General features: G+C 25.0%; 4 protein-coding genes across 19 annotated transcripts in view; 1 reads left to right on the top strand and 3 right to left on the bottom strand.

Moving 5' to 3' along the window:
* Positions 1-513: 513 nt before the first annotated feature.
* On the bottom strand, positions 514-6,522 carry LOC114119984 (valine--tRNA ligase). Its single transcript, XM_027981740.2, has 18 exons — positions 6,324-6,522; positions 6,119-6,263; positions 5,763-5,945; positions 5,463-5,590; positions 5,197-5,361; positions 4,909-5,110; positions 4,525-4,813; positions 4,339-4,463; positions 4,015-4,277; positions 3,875-3,959; positions 3,639-3,815; positions 3,443-3,564; positions 2,096-2,352; positions 1,861-1,988; positions 1,603-1,755; positions 1,342-1,542; positions 982-1,275; positions 514-903 (listed from the first exon to the last, which is right to left on the bottom strand). The coding sequence occupies exons 2-18, from the start codon at positions 6,233-6,235 to the stop codon at positions 682-684; spliced, it is 3,111 nt and encodes a 1,036-aa protein (XP_027837541.2). The 5' UTR covers positions 6,236-6,263; positions 6,324-6,522; the 3' UTR covers positions 514-681.
* Positions 6,523-8,034: 1,512 nt separating this feature from the next.
* Positions 8,035-10,267, bottom strand: LOC114120035 (proteasome subunit beta type-1). Its single transcript, XM_027981802.2, has 4 exons — positions 10,079-10,267; positions 9,783-9,972; positions 9,485-9,721; positions 8,035-8,365 (listed from the first exon to the last, which is right to left on the bottom strand). Exons 1-4 carry the CDS (start codon positions 10,144-10,146, stop codon positions 8,192-8,194), a joined length of 669 nt encoding a protein of 222 aa, XP_027837603.1. The 5' UTR covers positions 10,147-10,267; the 3' UTR covers positions 8,035-8,191.
* Positions 10,268-10,404: 137 nt separating this feature from the next.
* LOC114120033 (rhythmically expressed gene 2 protein-like) lies at positions 10,405-14,324 on the top strand. Of its 7 annotated transcripts, none has more exons than XM_027981801.2 (3): positions 10,405-10,591; positions 10,843-11,028; positions 13,001-14,319. In XM_027981801.2, the coding sequence occupies exon 3, from the start codon at positions 13,015-13,017 to the stop codon at positions 13,783-13,785; it is 771 nt and encodes a 256-aa protein (XP_027837602.2). In that variant the 5' UTR covers positions 10,405-10,591; positions 10,843-11,028; positions 13,001-13,014; the 3' UTR covers positions 13,786-14,319. The 7 variants fall into 7 exon arrangements, with proteins under 7 accessions (XP_027837602.2, XP_027837601.2, XP_050060877.1 ...); XM_027981800.2 differs by having other exon boundaries at positions 10,837-11,028; XM_050204920.1 differs by having other exon boundaries at positions 10,405-10,620.
* Positions 14,325-15,074: 750 nt separating this feature from the next.
* LOC114120045 (glucose transporter type 1) overlaps positions 15,075-19,167 on the bottom strand; it is a 78,461-nt gene continuing 74,368 nt past the window's right edge. For all 10 annotated transcript variants that reach the window (XM_050204910.1, XM_027981819.2, XM_050204907.1 and 7 more), the window contains one exon: positions 15,075-17,621. In XM_050204910.1, coding sequence (XP_050060867.1) covers positions 17,504-17,621 — 118 coding nt within the window. In that variant the 3' untranslated portion in view covers positions 15,075-17,503. The remainder of the gene's footprint in view (positions 17,622-19,167) is intronic.

The raw sequence follows: 19,167 nt of genomic DNA, 5'->3' as shown, positions 1-19,167 counted from the left end.
GAAAGAGTTAATGATTTATTTTGTTTTATAAGGGCATACATTTAATAAACTAAAAATTTGATATTTTTATCACTATCTAAAAAATGTTTGTAAAAATAAAAATATTGCACATTTAATATTGTTATAAATACTAAAATATGTAAGTTTAAATGATATAATAGCTAAATAAATATATGTTTTGTATTTCTCTTAGATTAATTTTAATAATTTACAAAAATTCAATAGCATTTTTATTAAATATATAATTTAACTTTTATTCAATAAGTTTGCAATTATAGTTTTCAATATCACTGAGTATTAATTAGGAGAATTATCAATTAATTTATTAAAAATTAAAATTTGGTTTTATAGGAAAAAACTTATCTAGGTTGTACAGTAAGAATCATTTGAATATTCTTACTAAATTGAAAAACGATAAGCATTGGTTGTATATAGCAATTAATCTAAGTATGGCTATAACAAAAAATATCAAATGGATTGTTTTTGTAAATTAGAACAAAGAGATAAAAAGTATTAAAATAATACGTTAAATTTAATTTTTAATATTATTGTAAATAAAGAAATTACTAAAATTTATAAATTAAATTATAAGCACTAATATTATGGACAAAAAATTTAAAAAATGAAGTAGAAACATTGTTTTTGTTGTTGTTAAAGTTGTCTATTATTCTTCAATCATGTTCATGAGTCCATTACTTTTAGTACTCCGATTGCTTCAGCGAGTCTATCCAATTCATCCTGCGACTGCTTAAGTTTTTCTTTATTTGCACTTCTTACATCTTCAGGAACTTTTATTTCGTAATCTGCTACATTCATTGCTTTATTTAGTTTTTCTACAGTTTGAGTTAATAGATCACTCTTTTTTTTCAACTTTTCTACTTCCTTAGATGTATCAATCAAGCCCTGGTTAAAACATAAAATAATGCTAGGAGTAATTTTTATTATTAAAAAAAAAATTTCACATTAATTGTTGTAACTAACCTTTAATAAAAGATGAACTTGGCATTTATCAGATATAGGTAGAATGGCACATCCAATTGGTATAGAAGACGTGTTTGCAAGTTCTACTTTACTGCAATTAGCAAAAGTAGCAATTTCTAGATTAAATTTAGTGACAATTTGTAATGTACTTTCATCAGAACAATTAATATATGTTTCAGTTTTTGAACTTTTAGGTACATTATAATCTGATAAAGCTGATCTAATGCTATGAACAATTTTCTGAACTACTTCAAATTCATTTTCGGTTTTTAAATTTCTCCAAGAAAATTTTATCTAAATAATAAATTTTGATATGCATAATTAATAATTTAGTGTAAATAATTTCAAGATTACACATACTGTTTCGGGATACGAAGCAACAGATATACTAGGAAATCTAGTAATATTCGAGTGTGGCAATCTTTGATAAAGTTCTTCAGTAATGAATGGCATAAATGGTGATAATAATCTCAATCCTGTGTCTAAACACCAGAATAATACATTTTGAACAGTGTCAATCTTATTTATATCGTTAGATGCAAATACTGGTTTAAGAGATTCCTGAAATTGGAATTTATAATATTACATCTGTTTAAACTTAAATATGTTGCTTAAAATTACCAAGTACACGTCACATAAATCATATAACCAAAAATTGTAACACGCAGTTGTTGCACCATTGAGTTCATAGTTTTCAAATGAAGTGTTACAAGATTCGACAGCTAATGACAAGCGACTCAAAATCCATGTATCCATGTTGTTCAAGTTTACAATCTAATTAAAATTATTAATTTCAAATAATAGTTATATTTTTTAAATTCGTAACAAAATAAAAATAAAAATTTACTAAATATAGAATTAATTACTTTATTGAATTACCTCTGATAATGGGGAAGGTACAAATTCTTTTTTAAAGTACATAAGAGCAAACTTTATGGCATTCCAAAGTTTATTACAGAAAAAACGATAACCTTGTACTCGGAGAATACTCAAATTTATATCATGACCTGTAAAACCATAATATAGTTATGCTGAGTTTATAAGTGACAATAACATATCATAATATAATAAATAAAATTATGATTTTGTAAACACTAAATTGTAATATACATACCTTGGGACATGTATGAACACAAAGCAAACCGTAAGGCATCTGTTCCACATTCTGGGATTCCATTAGGATAGTCTTGCTTCTGTCCAGCTTTAGCTTTTTCTATTTCTTTCGGGTCCAAATTACTGTCGTAAAGTTGTTTGTTTAAGTCTTCTAATGATATACCTTTAATAACATCTATGGGATCAACAACATTACCCAATGATTTGCTCATTTTACGGCCATGTGCATCACGTACAATGGAATGCAAAAAGATTTTCCTAATAATAAACATTGAGAAATTATTTTAAATTTGATTATTTAAACTTATTATGTATTAAAGAAAATGATATTGTTTTAGTTCAGTGTTTCCCAACCTTTTATTACTCAACGCCCCTTTAAGATTTTAAAAAATCTCTTACCGTCCCCCCTCAATCAAATTTTTCAAAAGATTAACACTTTAGTTTTTCATAAGCTATTTAATTTAAAAAAAATATATAATTTAACATTTTAATACTAAAATTTAGTTAATTTTATATTTAAATACTTACTAATAATATGAATAATAGATGAGTGCCCCCCTCAGAAATACTCCCCCTTCAAAATAAAAAATGCTCACAAGGGGGCAGTAATGCCCATGTTGAGAATCACTGGTTTTTATAAATTTGAAAGATTAATAGTCAGAGGTTATTATATATATATATATATATTGCATAGTTCTAAACATAATAATTAAGTTTTGACATTTATTTAGCCAATGTATAACTATTTTCACTTTTTACAATGTCTAACAGTGAATTATCTCTTCATTTACAATCAGTAATAATATTAATAACAAATAGTTTTTACTCCAATTTTCTGCATTATCAAAAATTTAAAAAACATAAATAAAAGTTATTATTTTATGCACATCTCATACAATGATAAACAAAATTTCATATTATATTAAAATTTACATAAACTAGTTATCACTTTTTAGTGGCATAAAAAAACTCCACAACTCAAATCCAACTCAACAGGTAAGATAATGATGTGATATAATTATACAATATCATACACATTATGTCAATAAAATGTATTACTACCATTTGGAATAGACACAGTAGAGTGCAATAGTAACATATAAATATTAATATACTCTCACTTTTTTTATCAAACAAAAATTAAATCTTAACTAAAGATATCTAATATACATATTGTTTAACTTTAATTATTGTTTAAGCAGAAAATTCAAAACAATAATAATTATAATTTAATATAATGCTTCAAGTAAACATTGAAAGTAAATGTATAATTTTTTTAAATTTCAAACATAATTATTAATTACTATAAGTATGTGGTTAATTGATTAATAATTAAATTTTTACTTACTTAAATGGTAAACAACCCATTAAACGCTGAGAGAAGAAAACCATGCGTGCTACCCAAAAGAATAAAATATCATAACCAGTTTCTAATAGAGTGCCGGGGAAAAACATCTTTAAATCATCTGTCTTGAAATCATAAAGGAATAATATTAATTATTGTATTATTGTATACATATAATAATTGAATTTAAATTAATTACTTTATCAGGCCATCCAAATATCGAGAATGGAAATAGAGCTGATGAAAACCAAGTGTCTAAAACATCTTCATCTTGTCGAAGTGTAATTTTTTCTTTTGGAACGTTGAATTTTTTTACTGCTTTTTGTAATGCTTCTTCTTCAGAGTATGCACTTACCCAACAATCATCCTCATTAATCTAAAATGGTGTGTTTTATAAATTTAAAATAATTTTTTTTGTGTGTTATTTCAACTTACAGAATTTGGAGATTGATTATCAATAGTAACAAAATATGCAGGAATTCTATGCCCCCACCAAAGTTGTCTAGATATACACCAGTCCCTAAAAAAAACAATATTGTTTACATGAAATTTACTTTTTAATATTTTATAATTACCTAATATTATCCATCCAATGAAACCAAGTTTTATTATGTTGAGATGGTATTATTACGAGATCACCATTTGTGACAGCTTCTGATGCTTGTTTAGCCATTTGGTCACAACGTATGTACCATTGTGGTTTAATGAGTGGTTCAACAACATCTTTGGATCGACTACAAATGGGCACAATCATAGGATTGTCAACAGTTTCGCAATAAAGATTCTTTTTTTTCAATGCTTGTAAAATAGCTTTACGCGCTTCAAATCGTTTCATTCCCTTTAATATTAAACTGTAGTACAATTTTAAGTTAAAAAGTATTATATTAAAAAATACATACATTAAATTCAGTACAATCGCCAATAATTACACCATCATCATTAAATATTGTTATAAATGGTAGGTTGTGGCGTTTACCAACTTCATAATCATTAGGATCATGAGCAGGAGTTATTTTTACCGCACCTTAAATAAATTATTAAAATATTGTAATATTATTAAAATATATTATTTTTGGAAAACTTACCTGTTCCAAAATCTTTTTCAACAAAATTGTCACAAACTATTGGCAATTTCCTGTCACAAAATGGATGTTGCACATATTTACCATGCAGGTGTCTATATCTAGGATCACATGGGTGAACTGCTACAGCAGTATCTCCTACAATGGTTTCAATTCTAGTAGTAGCTACAATAATTTTTTCATCTTCTCCAATGACTTTATAAGCAAACGATACAAGAACACCGAATTCTACTTTTTCTTCATAACCTGGTATGGATAGGAAAGTTCGACCAGGCAGTTCAATTTTGTCTACCTACATTATACAGTAAAAACTTGTTAAAATTAACTATGTTAAATTAAATTCTTATTTTTAATATTCTTAAGTTGTATAAAAAATAAAAAATTAACCTCAATATCAGAAATAGCACTTTTTAAAGCACATGACCAATTTACAAGACGGTTGCTTCTATATATATCACCACTTTCATGTAAACGTATAAACGCTTCTGTGACCGCATGACTGAGTTTGGGGTCCATAGTAAAACATGCACGGTCCCAATCCAATGAAGACCCTAATAACTTTAGTTGTGTATATATACGATCACCTTTCCTAAAACATAATTATATTTCATGAAATAATTGTGTATAATAAACATTATAGTCAGTAATAAATTTATTTATTTATTTAATACTAACTCTTTTTTCCACTCCCAAATTTTTTCAATAAACTTTTCACGACCAATATCATGTCTATTTTTTTTTTCTTCACGCCATAATTTTTTCTCAACTACTACTTGAGTTGCAATTCCTGCATGGTCACAGCCAGGATTCCATAAAGTAGTTTTTCCATTCATTCGATTCCTAGTAAATGTTGGAAACAAAATGATTATTAAATATTTTTTAGTTTTATATCAAAATTAAAATTCAATAAAGAAATATAGAAATATTTTAAATATATTTACCATCGAGTAATTGCATCCTCCACTGCATTAGTGAGAGCATGTCCTAAATGTAAAGATCCAGTTACATTAGGAGGAGGAATAATCATAACAAATTTTCCTTTGGGGTTATCTTCCAATACACTTTTTTTCTAAAATGTAACAGATAAATATTGACATAAAAAATGAACATGATGATATAAGACTACAGTGCCATTGCACATCGATAAAAGTTAATATAAATTGATAAATATTTTTTATCATTTATAAGAATTTTGTTTCATAAAAATATAATTATACTACATAATTAATGCCAAGGTATACCCCATATTCCGGTTTGAAAAATCCTTCTTTTTCCCACCAGCTATACCAAGCAGCTTCTACATATCCAGGGCTATATGAATCAGGCATTGGGCATGAAACATCTTTCTTCTCACCAGGTTTAGTATTCTGTGTATACACTGCTACTCCTTTTTCTTTTTTAACTGGCTCTTTTTTTTCTTTTTTCTAACATAAATATGTATACATATATATTATTGAATTAACATGACATTTCGGTTCAATGTAGCTAACTAATAAATCCAATATTTTATACTAGATAAAATATATCTAAAATGTTTTATTTATGTTTATTATACGAGTAACAACAACATGTGCCATATAACAGCTAGAATACATACTTCTTCTTTTGGTGTATTCTGTTTTTGATCTTGTTTTTGTTTAAACTTTTCCAATTTGGCTAATTTCTTGGCTTCCTTTTCTAATTGTTTGGCTGTTTTTACTGGTGGCTCTTCCATAGTAATTTATTTAATATTACTCTAACAACTAAAAAAGTATTTTAATATTTAGTAAATAACCTAAAATATTATGTACAGAATGGTCTACCTATAGACTTCTAATGACAGTAAATTAAAAATGACTCGAGTACTGAGTACCAAATTTTTGACCACAAATGTACCTATTATAAATTATCAACGGAGATCGTACCACTGCCACACGGCATTCACGAGTTACGATTCAGTGAACTAACCACATCAATTAAGCAGTTTACAGGTATGTTGGCTGTTTGCCTGTTTCCGAAAGTAGTAATTTCTTATCACAAAGATTACTCTTTTTTTTGTTGTCGTTATAGTCTGCTAGAGGTAGACAGTGGTTATAACTACGAATCAAGAAGTTCAGGTTTTGGGGCTACTGGCTAGTACCACAGAATAGGTGAAATTCATCACAGACTGAATATTATAGACTCTGTGGTACCATAGTAATAATAATAATATATATTTAGCCACGCCATCATAGACCCATAAACATCTTTATAGGTCTATAGGACAGGTGATACGTCACCTATAGCTAGTACAGTTCGTCCCCGAGATAACAGGCAGAATAATTTTCACCAACCCTTATCAAATATTGGTAAACAGAAATAAAACTATAATATAACCATCATAATAATAATATATTATTTTTTATTAGATTCTCAGTAAAGTTATGAAATTATTAATTTTACAATAGTTTTATCATTATATTATATTGTTTTATTCTGTGTCACGTAGAATATCTTTGAAGTAATAAAAATGTTACAAAAATTGACTTTGGAGATGGTTTCTGGTAGCAATTTCAATTTTGATTGGAGATGTCAAATATTATCATAAAAAAAGAATTTATTATTTTATTAAATTTAATAAATTCTGTTATAGTATAATTGTCAAACTAACTTTCTCAGTTATCTAATTTTAAAAAATAAATTGGAAACAATAGGAGTTGTTTTGCAAATCTTGTTTGTAACAAATTTGATTTTGTTTTTTAATCGTAAATCAAAGATGAATAATAAAATTGTAGACTTTTTTCACAAAATATAATTATAATAATTAAAAAATTGTAGACATCTGAATTTTAAGACCTTTTCCATGAATATATATTTTTCCTCTTGATTGAAGATACGTGATTACTGAATATATAATATTATAAGGTTCCTAATAAGTTATTCATACCTGAATTAAAAACTTCAAAAATACATAATGTATACAAATTCATTTTTGTAAGTGTTTTTATTTCAAACATTTAAAAATTCATCAAAATTACAAAATATTGCTAATGTTTTGTAGGTAATTTATAATATTTTTATGAGATTGCATAATAATTCAAAAAATATAAAGATAAATACTTGAAATATTTTACTATAAATTAAATATCATTTTCTAAGTTAAAAAAGTTCAAGTATTAAAATTAATACAAGATCTCACATAAATTGTTCTATAGTTTTTTTTTTTTTTTTTTAAAGAATTTACAATATTTTCAATTTTAATTGTGAAATTTTAAAAATGTTTTTAATGCGTCATTAGGTATTTAAAATACATATGAATAATTAATGAGAATCATTGAAAAATTTAAAAGAAATGTTATAGTTAACCAGAGGATTTTATATTAAAGGGAATTTCATTGATAGTTACTTTCATATCATATGAGAAAGTATATCACAATGTCTTTTTATAAATATCACAATATCTTTATGATATTCATCTCATATAACAAGAAAGTACTTTCTATTAATGGGTACCCATTATACAAATTAATACAATAAAATAAAGAAACTACATAATTTTTTTTGTTGCCAAATTATTTTATTATTCCATTAAATACAATATAATAAATTTAATTAATTAAAATATAATTTATTATATTGTATGATTGTATTTAAATTTTAAATATAAAAAAAAAAAATATTATAACTGTAGTATTTTTATATAATCAAAAATTTAATCTTTACGAAGCTGAACCACACCTGTCTGAATTCCATCTTTTTTAATTATGTTATACACTACTTCATCTCCAGTGTATATATCACGCTCTCCTGCTGCAGTAAATGCATCCTTAACCAAGCTCAATGCTTCTTCTTCAGTAACAGGGTTATCAGCAGTCCGTTTTCCCAACTAATACAACAAAAAAGTAATTTTATACAACTGTATGAATAATAAAAATAAGTACATTATATTATTTTGTTAGTTTATGATAATTTATATTAATTACCTAGGTATATGTTAGTACACAATTGTATTTACTTTAATATTGTTATTATAAATATTAATACTCTATAAATTTATAAATAAGAGCTATAGCCTATAATATAACCTCTTATAAATATATAAAATGGCACCAGATATTAGGCGAAAGGTAAAAAAGTCTTAACAAAAATTAATATTATTTAATAGGTACTTGGTCAATCAACTATTATTTTAAAATTAATACAATACATTAAAACAACAAATTATTACTACTCCCTACTCTTAAATGTGCTATATTTAAACTTGGATTCTTTAAATAAGTACATATAATTATTTTTTACATTTATAAATTAATTAAAAAATGTCATAAATATATTTGCTACTGTTGGTAATTAAAGTATCAGAACATTTTCATCTCATGCTATTTGTTAGTTTATGGTGAATTGTAAATATTAAGCAAATTCACCATAAATAATTTTTTTACCATTTTATACTATCCATTATTATATAAGTATTACTTTTAAAAATACTATTACTTATGAGTTATGACATGCAGTTGACTACAGTATTAGTATGCTATATCATTAGTATTTATTCTTACTAAGTCTAATGTTATTCGTTAGTTTTATATGGAAATACTCCTAATTAAAATATCATTGTATATAATCCTATCTCTATAATAAGCGCGATTAAAACATATTATTTGAAAAAATGACTATTTAATAATAAAACATATTTGTTTAATAATTAACTAATTTTATTTTAAATTAATAATTAATATAGGTAGGTAGGTAGGTATGTTTGACTATTTTTTTTCTAATATCAGATATTGGATACTAGTACTAATATATGTTTAAGATGTTTATTGTTTTTAAGTTTTTATCATGTTGCTGAAAATTTAACTGTTAGTATTAAGGCAAATATAAAGAACATACATTTGATAGATAGCTTAATAACAAAATATTTTTTGTGATAATTAGCTTATTAGAAGAATATTTCACAAAAAGATGTTTAATAAAAGTAAATTGAATTTAAACTGTGACTTACCCAACTATCCAAAAAAGGTTGCATGAGAACACCAGAACTGCCACCAGCAGTATAATTCACTTTTTCACAATGGCCTACAGGATCATAACTGTATAAACAACCTTCACCATTATTATCGAGTCCAGCAAGTACATTGTACACGTAATATGGGAAAAAACGTCTGCTGTACAGCAAAGTAGACAGCAATTGAGCAATAGAATTAGGCTGCATTATTGTGTTGTGATCGTACAAATATGACTGAAAAAGTATTATATTTAAGTATAAATATTTTATAATAAAAGGTTATGATATTGTTTACCTTCAATTGAGACTGAATAATATTGGTCAATGATAATGTGTCACACCAACACCCTGTGCACCCAAGAACTGACTTGTCAGACAATTGGAATAACTTTGATTGTTTACGTGTATAGATCATATAGCCTTCACTAAGACGAGTATCAGAAGCAACAATTGCAAAATCCTTACCACTAATGGCAACAATTGAACTGTAAGTATTTAAAAGTAATTAGGTAGGTATTCAAAATAAATAATAATAATAAGAAGAAAATAAGTTATAAGAAAACCAAAAAAACTATCATATTTGTAACTTACCCTCCATTACTTGCATATGGTTCAAAGTTACGAGCTTTTGGTGCTCCTCTATCAATAATTGTATCCATATTTAAGGATTGAGATTTAACTCGAATTAGTTAAAAATATTTTAATGTAAAACTTAAGTCTTAACTATTGATTACACTTGAGACAGTTTTGAGTTTGTTATTAAGATGACAAAATGACAAGTTAAATTATATCTAACATTGAACCTAACCTAAAAATAATAACAACAATTGTTATCACACTATCAAGTGTGATACAAGAAACATAAACATCAGCTGCGCAGCAGCAGCTGCTGTGCTCTGTGAGCTAGAATAATAAAGAATTTAAATGTATTATTAAAACCCCAAAACAATAACCGTGGCCTTCACTCTTCTTTGTTAAAAAAAAAAAACAATTTCAGTATCACAACATCTGATATTTGAAATGTTCGTGTAGTATTAGTTTGTTCTTTGGTATTATAGTTTGTTTTTCGTTATATCACTTGCTGTCTGCTGATCGTTCATAAGAGTAAAGATAATTTAATATTATACTCTAAGGTTAAGACTTAATAATATTCATGAAAGGCTTAAATAAAAAAGTAGCATAGTATTAATAATCAACAACAGTGATTGATATTATATTAAAAAGTATTTCATATAAATAGATAAGTAATTTTAATAGGTTCAATGTAATTTTTACTTTTTTAGTTGATATATGCTAATTATTATTTATTATTCACATTTTTAATGACACCAGATAAAAATATTTATTAGATCTAGAAGAAAAATAACACTCGAATTAATGACGTAATGATGAATGGTGTACACAATTATTACAACTTGAGGGATTATAATAAATTAAGAAACCGATTAAAACGAATCAGAATACTTTCAAAATATTAAAAATAATATACTACAATACTACCTGCTACAGACAAATTGAATAATTTACTTGCTCAAAGACAGGTAAAATACATTATTTTAAATCATTAATTAATATAATAACTAACTATTGTGCAGAAGCTTATTTTAATCACTTAGGGGTATCCACTATCCACTCACTGTAAAATAACGAAGACAATTATTTTTTTTAATGTTAATGAATTTTCCAAAGATTATAATATAGAAGTACCTATTTATCAAATTAGTTAATTAAATAATATAAGTATTTACCTAGTGTTTTACTATAAAAGTGATTTCAAATTTGCTTTTATTCATTTACTATTTACAGTAAATTATTTATTACATGTCAAGCATTCATCACTCCATTTAATACCTGAAAAAGGACATTTGTCATTTACCCTGATTGTATTTAGTGTTACACACTACTGAGAACTAACTAAATAACTATGCATTTAATTAACAAATTTTAGTTACCTCAGAGTTAATTATTTATTAGATATTTTTGGTAATAGTAACAAACAAAATCTAATGTTGATGCAGTTATAATAATGTACCACTACAGTTTTTTTGTCCTTATTTTTAAACTGTTTGAATCTTTATTTATTTTTCATGTTATATTATATTAAGTATGCAACCTGTATTTAAATTATAAATTATTCATTTTAAAAACAAATTCACGTGTTTAACATTTTATCACAAAATACATCAAGTATCTAAATTTTATAATTCCTACTAACTAAACTAATATATTTATTTTTGTTTATGATATTTATGTGCTCTATCAAATACCAGGCCAAGTACTCATTACTCGTTAATAGGTTGTAGGTACCTAAACTTTTCAGGTAATTAACATTTTCAAAAAGAATAATTTGAAACAATAGTTTTGCACAGATTAATATCAAGGTATGATTTTGGTATTAGTTGGTATGTTTTTCCAATATATTGCACATATAATTTATTGAACTCTTAATTATTGGTACCAGAACTGTATCAATACAATATTATGTAATTTAATTTATATGTAAAAAATTAAAATAATATACTGTATTGATATTGTAAAATGTATTATGTTATTGTTGTTAATAGATTAAAAATTATAATACATCTTTGGCTTACCTATGTTGAGATATAAATTCTCCATAAGTACCTAGTACTTAATATCCAGCCTTTTGAGTACTTTTTTTATTTCTAATTGCACAAATTAGAATTAAAAATCTTATTTTTTTATATACTTACCGACAGTTGATCAAAATTTCCATATATTTTAATAAAATAATTTACCACTAAATGGCACTGGTCACTATTACATTCTAAGTAGGTAGTATAAATATTAATTGTTATTTGTTTTTAAATTAGTAATTGATGGTTGTTATTAATTGGTAAATAAAAATAAGTGTATAGCTCAATAAAATCTATTACTGAATATTTTAATTATATGATTAATCCACATATATTAATGTATGTATATATTTATAACAAATATTATATTATGTCACAAAGTTTATTTTAATTCACTTAAGTCAAAATAAAAGTTTCATTGTTTTGTTAACTAGATATTTATGAGATCCACTCAAATTATAGATATTTATAAAGGGTATAATAATGTATATTTAATTTGGCATATTAGATAGTAAAATTAATAATGATACAGAAATATTTTTGTACAGAACATTTTCTAATGTTGTTTTGTAAATGTTAAAGGTTTCTGTATATAATTATTATATAAATATATACATATATATGTTATATATTTAACATTTGTATTTATAAATTCTATTTTCCTTATCTTCCAGGCTAGGTTAGGATTTGGGTATTAACATAATATTAGTGGAGCTGATGTACATTAAAAAAAAAAAAGATTTAATTAATTAAAAGTGTAATCTTTAAGATATATTTTAATGTTACCTATCTATCCTAATAAAATAATTAGCCGGGTAACATTTTTGAAAATAAACCTATATTTATATACATTGTTTTTATTTTCTAAATTATAATATTTGACTGTATTATTGAACATTTTCATAATCATTTTCAGAATTATTGACTAAAATGAATCGTCAAGCATTCAAGTTGATAACATTTGATATAACTGGTACTTTATTAAAATATCGAAGTTCTCCAGCTGTAGAATACTCTAATATTTTAAATAAATATGGCTTAGAAGTAAGATTATCAACTCTCGAAAATTTGATTAATAAAAATTGGACATTTATGACAAAAGCACACCCAAATTTTGGTCTTTATACTGGACTTAAATGGGAAAACTATTGGAGACTTTATGCACAAAATGTTTTCAGCAAAGCATTTCAGCTAGAAAATATCACTGAGAATGTACCTCTAACAGATATAATTGACGATTTGATGATGACTTACAGTACTGGAGAAACATTTAAAGTACAAAATGGAGCAATTGAGTTACTGGAGTATTTGAATAATGAACAAATACCGCTGGGAGTTTTGACTAATTATGATCCAAGAATTAACTCTATGATAAAAAATCTTGGTCTTTCTCATTATTTTAAATTTATTTTGTCATCATATGAAGTGAGGTCAGAGAAGCCAGATATTAAAATATTTAGAAAAGCAGAATCATATATTGAAAAGGGTTTAAACCGTGAGCAATTTTTGCATATCGGTGACTCTTATTTATTGGACTTTAAAGGTGCAAAAAATGCTGGATGGTCTGCATGTTTAGTTCATATAGATAAAAATATAATTGAACAGTATCCATCTTTAAGCGGTTGTATATTTGATGATTTTACGGTTTTAAAAAATTTTTTAGTTTCATGTAATTCAAAAAAAATGTATTCTGAACAATAGAATTATTATTTTGAAAATTTGTATGCTTTCAATTATGTTAGACTTTTTGTTTTTTATAAGTTAAGTTTTTTTTAGTAAAATTAACTACTAAAAAAATTCTGACTACTTATTAATATAAAAATATATGTAATTGTAAAACATTAATTGAGCTATATTGAGTAAAATATGTATTATAACTTAAAGTTAATATTTAACCTTTTCATTTTTTAAACATTTTAAGATGATAATAAATCTAAGAGTAATAGTTTTTTTATTTGTTTTTTAAGTTGTTATGCTTTGTTATTATTGTTGTTTTTGTCCTATTATTTTAACTTACTTAACTATAATTAATAGTTTTATTATCAATTTATTCATGAATATATTTTTTGAATAATTGTATTACCATTACTCATTAGTACTTCATTAAGAAGTATTTAAAATAGTAAGTTTATTTTTTGTTAGCCCAATTTGTTTTTATCAAATATTTAAATGTATAACTAAGTGGTATATAATTTAATATATTTGTAATTGGACAATAAATATAAATATAAACATTTTTTTTTTAAAACTCCAGTATAAAAGTTCCATTTTCTAAAATCTCTTTATTATAATACTTTATTTTTACAAATTGTTTACACATTTTATGCATTTTTTATATATATTTTTTTAAATTTAACTGTATATATATGTAATATATAAATTTGTTTTCTATTAAAAATAATACATCAAAAAACATTGATGAATACTAATTACTAAAACTCAACAATATATATCTACAAATTTAGAATTAAATTTTTTGATAATAATTAGTACTTAAGTTTTTACCATTTTTCATAACAATTACAAAAAAATCAACGAGGGTTTAAGTTTTTGATATAACTACTTAGTCTTTTTAGTTCGACAAATGTAGCTATTATTATTATTATATTATTCTGTAGGCCTAATACATAATAAATTATTCTAAAACAATATTATTGCAAAATTGACTATATAATAATGTATGTTTTGCATATTTTAAAATACATAATATGCTGAAGAATAACAAAAAGTTGTAATAGGTTTTCTTTGGGAAAAACATTGTAAATTCCTTGTCCTTAACATTTAATAATAGTACGGTTTCTCAGTCATCATGAGCTTTGTTTAAAATGTTATTTGTAATTTACAAAAAAAAAAAAAAATTATTTAATTTCGAGTTTATGTACAAATGAACAAAATGTATAATATTCAATAAAAACAATAACAATATTTACAAAGAACACTTATTCGTTTACACTAAATACAGTACACAGTATAAATATTATTAGTATTGATGATTTTTTTTTTTTAAATTGTTATGAATTTAAATTCTATGTTTTAAGTATCACTATTAGATTTTAACTATAATAAGAAGAACCTATCTTAATATGAAAATAATAATCAAGTATGTGTAGATAAACCTACCGTATTATGTTCATACCTTAATTAGGTATCTACTTTTGAATGCAAAATTTAAAAGAGATTTTTCGTAAAAAAAATATAATATTAACAATTATTATAATATTATGATGTGATCATATAATATAGTCATGGAGCACCAACAATAGGCCTATAATAATAATTTGTATAATTTATAACTTGGTGATGTGTACGACTTGTGTGCGCATAGAAAATCATAACAACAAGATTAAATTAATGTATGGTTAATTAGTATTGATATAATATTAATCGTTAGCTTGGTAATTGGCTGGTCCACGCACGCATACATACAATTATTTATATTATATTATGCAATACCGTTCGAGTTATGTGTTAAACAATAAAACGTCTACTTCAATTTAGTAACGTCAGATCATCATGAAATTATATGGTTATTAGAGAAGCGTATATTAAAAAAGTACAAAAAAATTGGCCATAAAGGCATGACCACATGGGTATATAGAAACAATAATATTTATTTAAATTTTAAAACAACGAAAAGATTATACCCCACGAATGTAGTCATTTGTTTATCATGATTTTAAATTCATATTCTAATTATTTTAGAGTGTTTAATTTAATAATATTTTAAAGTTTTTTAACGCCAGTATCCTTAATATTATATATTATTGTTTTTATTAGTATCTGATAGTTGAGCGTCAAATCAAGCCGGGACGTAAACTTTTTTTAAATTGTGTGACATTAAAATAGACGTTTATTATTTGGTACGCTAATTCATTTAATATGATTGTGAACTGCATTTTTTGATATTTATAACTTTAGGTGTACCTATTTGAAGTGTAGGTGCATATTCGTACATACTGTAAATAGGTAATAACTAATGACTCATGATATAGTCTGGTTAAAAAAAATTATTATTAAGTTAAATTTACTCGATAAACCCATAAAGATGATTCAAATTGTGTGCATATTTTCTTTAATTCCTATACAATCTAATTTCCTGTATTATTTATTGTAGTTGAAAATAATTGATTATCAATAATTATCATAAATTATGTAAGCAGGGAATATATTAAAATAAATGTATATAATTTATTTATATCGGATGATTACTTATCAAGCAACACTTATTATTTCAAAAATTATTTAAGTTTTAAAAAATAATTTTTTACATAAATTTAAGAAGGTTATAACATAGGAACAACATAATTGAAAAAAAGATAGTATCTGAGTTTTTATTTTTTATAATGGCAATATTTAAATTCCTTATTACAAAATATAATATTTTCGGAGAATTTATAATTTTAAACGAATAGATCTAACTATCTAAGTAATTGGTGTATTATAAGAATTTTAAGTAGGTTGATATAATTGAGCCGAGTGAAATAGTATAGGGCCATAGAATACTGCAAAATGTAGGTTTACTATTCATCTTATTTGAATTATAAACGCTTACCTAATACCTAAAAATAATTAACTACTCTACGAAATTTGATTTTATTCATAGAAATACTCCGAATAATATGGTACTTTGGAATATGGAATAAAAAATTTAGATATATTGTCATTCAAAAAAGTAAAAACTGAATATAGGAACGATTAAAAAAAAAGCACAAAATAAATTCATTTTTTCAAAAATGTCGTTTTGTCCGTCTTGAAACTATAAAAAAAATTATAAATACGTGTTTTTCACTAAATTAATCAACTGGTAGGTACAGGTTACATCTATGAACAATATTCAATAGATAATTGTAAAATATCTCCGAAGGACGTTTATCGGTATAAAGGATTAATAATAATATGCAAGGGTACTATTATAGGTCTACTGACTGTAACATTGACTACGATTACCAAGACCATCATCATTGGTAGATAGTTGGTTTTATCCGTAGATCATATTATATACGAATAGATACACAGGACTTAGCATATGATCTAATTTCTAAGGTTTCATCTCTTGGTATCGCTTGATTGTAGAAAGTAGGTATCCTAACGTATAAAAGGTAAATATTAGGTATAGGTATTATGGCTGTTATATGTCAATAATAAAATATAATAATGAAAAAGATTGAAATTGTCTTACGAATAAGCCTTACATATAATATATGCTCTATTTTTTTTTTTATTATAATGTATGTTTATAAATATTTGTTAAATATTTTTTGTTGATACAACGTTTTGTTCTAAATTATTATTATTATTATAAATAATAATAATAATAATAATAATAATAATAATAATAATAATAATAATAATATTTTAATAATAATAATAATATGCATATAATATATATGCGACGGTTTAGTCCATTTGGCAAACGTGGTTACTGAGCGTGTGACTCGACCGGCGAGTTACGTTCGGAGACGTCATCATGAGGGAACTGCCAGTGTTGACGCATACAGCACACACCTCCTGGTCCGTCGGAGAGTGTTGTACTGGTGCTGTTTTTGTATAAGTGCCATGAAACAATAATAATAAAAAAAACGGTAACATTAACTTTGGAAATTAGCAACACTCAGTTAATGAATAATATTAAATGGTACATTTTGCATCGTTTGTTGTGAAGTTATATATATTTTATTTCTTTATTTTTACCCACACACATACATACAATTACATTGTATTGGTTAGAGTGGTTCCCAATTAGCATTGAGCTACAGACTCCTAGCTAAAACTTAAACTAGAAGGGGGACCACTTTAGGCTCGTAGCCATGGGGGGGGGGAGAGGGGGCGTTGCCCCCTAAAAATATTAGAAAGATATTGTTTTTATATAAAATGCCCCTAAAAAAGTTTACTTGCTTCACCTGAAAATTTGGTCTGGCTACGGGCCTGGACCATTTATTTGTGATAACTTATTTTTTAATTTTGTTTAATTATAAAAATGAAAAAAAATCAGTGTAGCTCTACGTGGAGCATAATGTGAATAATATACATATATATATATAATACATTTAATTTTTAATAATTCCATTAAAATAAAAATAAAAAAAAAACTTAAGTACTACATAACCACGGACCCCCAAACATCAACGCGTGGACCTCTGGAGGTCCGTGGACCACCAATTGGGAACCAATGAGTTAGACTAAGACAATACATGCAGGTATTTCTTAAAAAGAAATTTAACGAAGTCAATGGCTTATAATGTATAAACAATAGCATTATAGCCTTATTTAAAACATATAAATAAAAATACGTATGATCAGGGGCGGATTTAGGTATGTGGTTGCCCGTGGGCGGAATGCACTGTGGGGACCTCTTATCTAGAAACAAGAAAATATATATATATTTTTTATTAAATTTATTAAATTGTGGGGGTCCCTGGGCTACAGCCCACTTAGCCTTCCCCTAAATCCAACCCTAGGTATGATAATATAAAATTGAATTTACAAAATAATGTTAATAATGTATGTAATGTATTACATAATCCTTTATATTTTGTAGGTACTTTTAAACTAATTGTTTCTTAAATTAAAATTTATGAAGATTTCAGAAATCTTAATTGTAATTTATTTAAAAATAAAGAGTTAAATTTCTCTCGAACAATGATATGTATGCATGTACGTGTGTGGCGCAGTTATTGATTGGTCGTTGATAAATAGGTACCTAATAGTAATATGATTAGTGTTAAGACCATCCCTCGAGTTCAATTATTTTTTGAAATTTCACTTTTTTATTTGATACATATTTTAAAATTATATAAAACGGTCTAACTTTTCACATCAGGGATAACAGTGACATAATATGTCATATGGTTCATACCATACATTTAAATTTATAAACTATAATGGTACTCAGTGAACTACTTCTGCCCCAAATCCATCTTAGATGTAGGTGCAAGGTAAAATATTTAACTATGTATTATACAAATGACAAATTGTATGAAATAAAATATTATGCAATTATGACAGTACCTGATTATTACCTACCTACAGTACCTTTATTATGTTACCTACATAATAATTTTTCTTTTCTTTATAGATTTTAAA

The sequence above is a fragment of the Aphis gossypii genome, chromosome 3, assembly GCF_020184175.1.
Source record: "Aphis gossypii isolate Hap1 chromosome 3, ASM2018417v2, whole genome shotgun sequence".
NCBI classification, from domain to species: Eukaryota; Metazoa; Arthropoda; class Insecta; order Hemiptera; family Aphididae; genus Aphis; species Aphis gossypii.
Note: the sequence above shows the minus strand (reverse complement) of the source record. Positions and strands in the feature narration are given on the sequence as shown.

Bases quoted from the DNA above. Each gene is read 5' to 3' on its own strand.
- LOC114119984 (XM_027981740.2), bottom strand. From the start codon at position 6,235: ATGGAAGAGCCACCAGTAAAAACAGCCAAACAATTAGAAAAGGAAGCC. The intron at 3,816-3,874 runs GTAAGTTGAAAT...ACACCATTTTAG, and splicing joins ATAATCAATCTCCAAATTCT to ATTAATGAGGATGATTGTTG. The intron at 2,353-3,442 runs GTAAGTAAAAAT...GTTTATTATTAG, and splicing joins ATGGGTTGTTTACCATTTAA to GAAAATCTTTTTGCATTCCA.
- LOC114120035 (XM_027981802.2), bottom strand. From the start codon at position 10,146: ATGGATACAATTATTGATAGAGGAGCACCAAAAGCTCGTAACTTTGAA. The intron at 9,973-10,078 runs GTAAGTTACAAA...AAATACTTACAG, and splicing joins CCATATGCAAGTAATGGAGG to TTCAATTGTTGCCATTAGTG. The intron at 8,366-9,484 runs GTAAGTCACAGT...TTGTTGTATTAG, and splicing joins AACCTTTTTTGGATAGTTGG to TTGGGAAAACGGACTGCTGA.
- LOC114120033 (XM_050204921.1), top strand. From the start codon at position 13,015: ATGAATCGTCAAGCATTCAAGTTGATAACATTTGATATAACTGGTACT.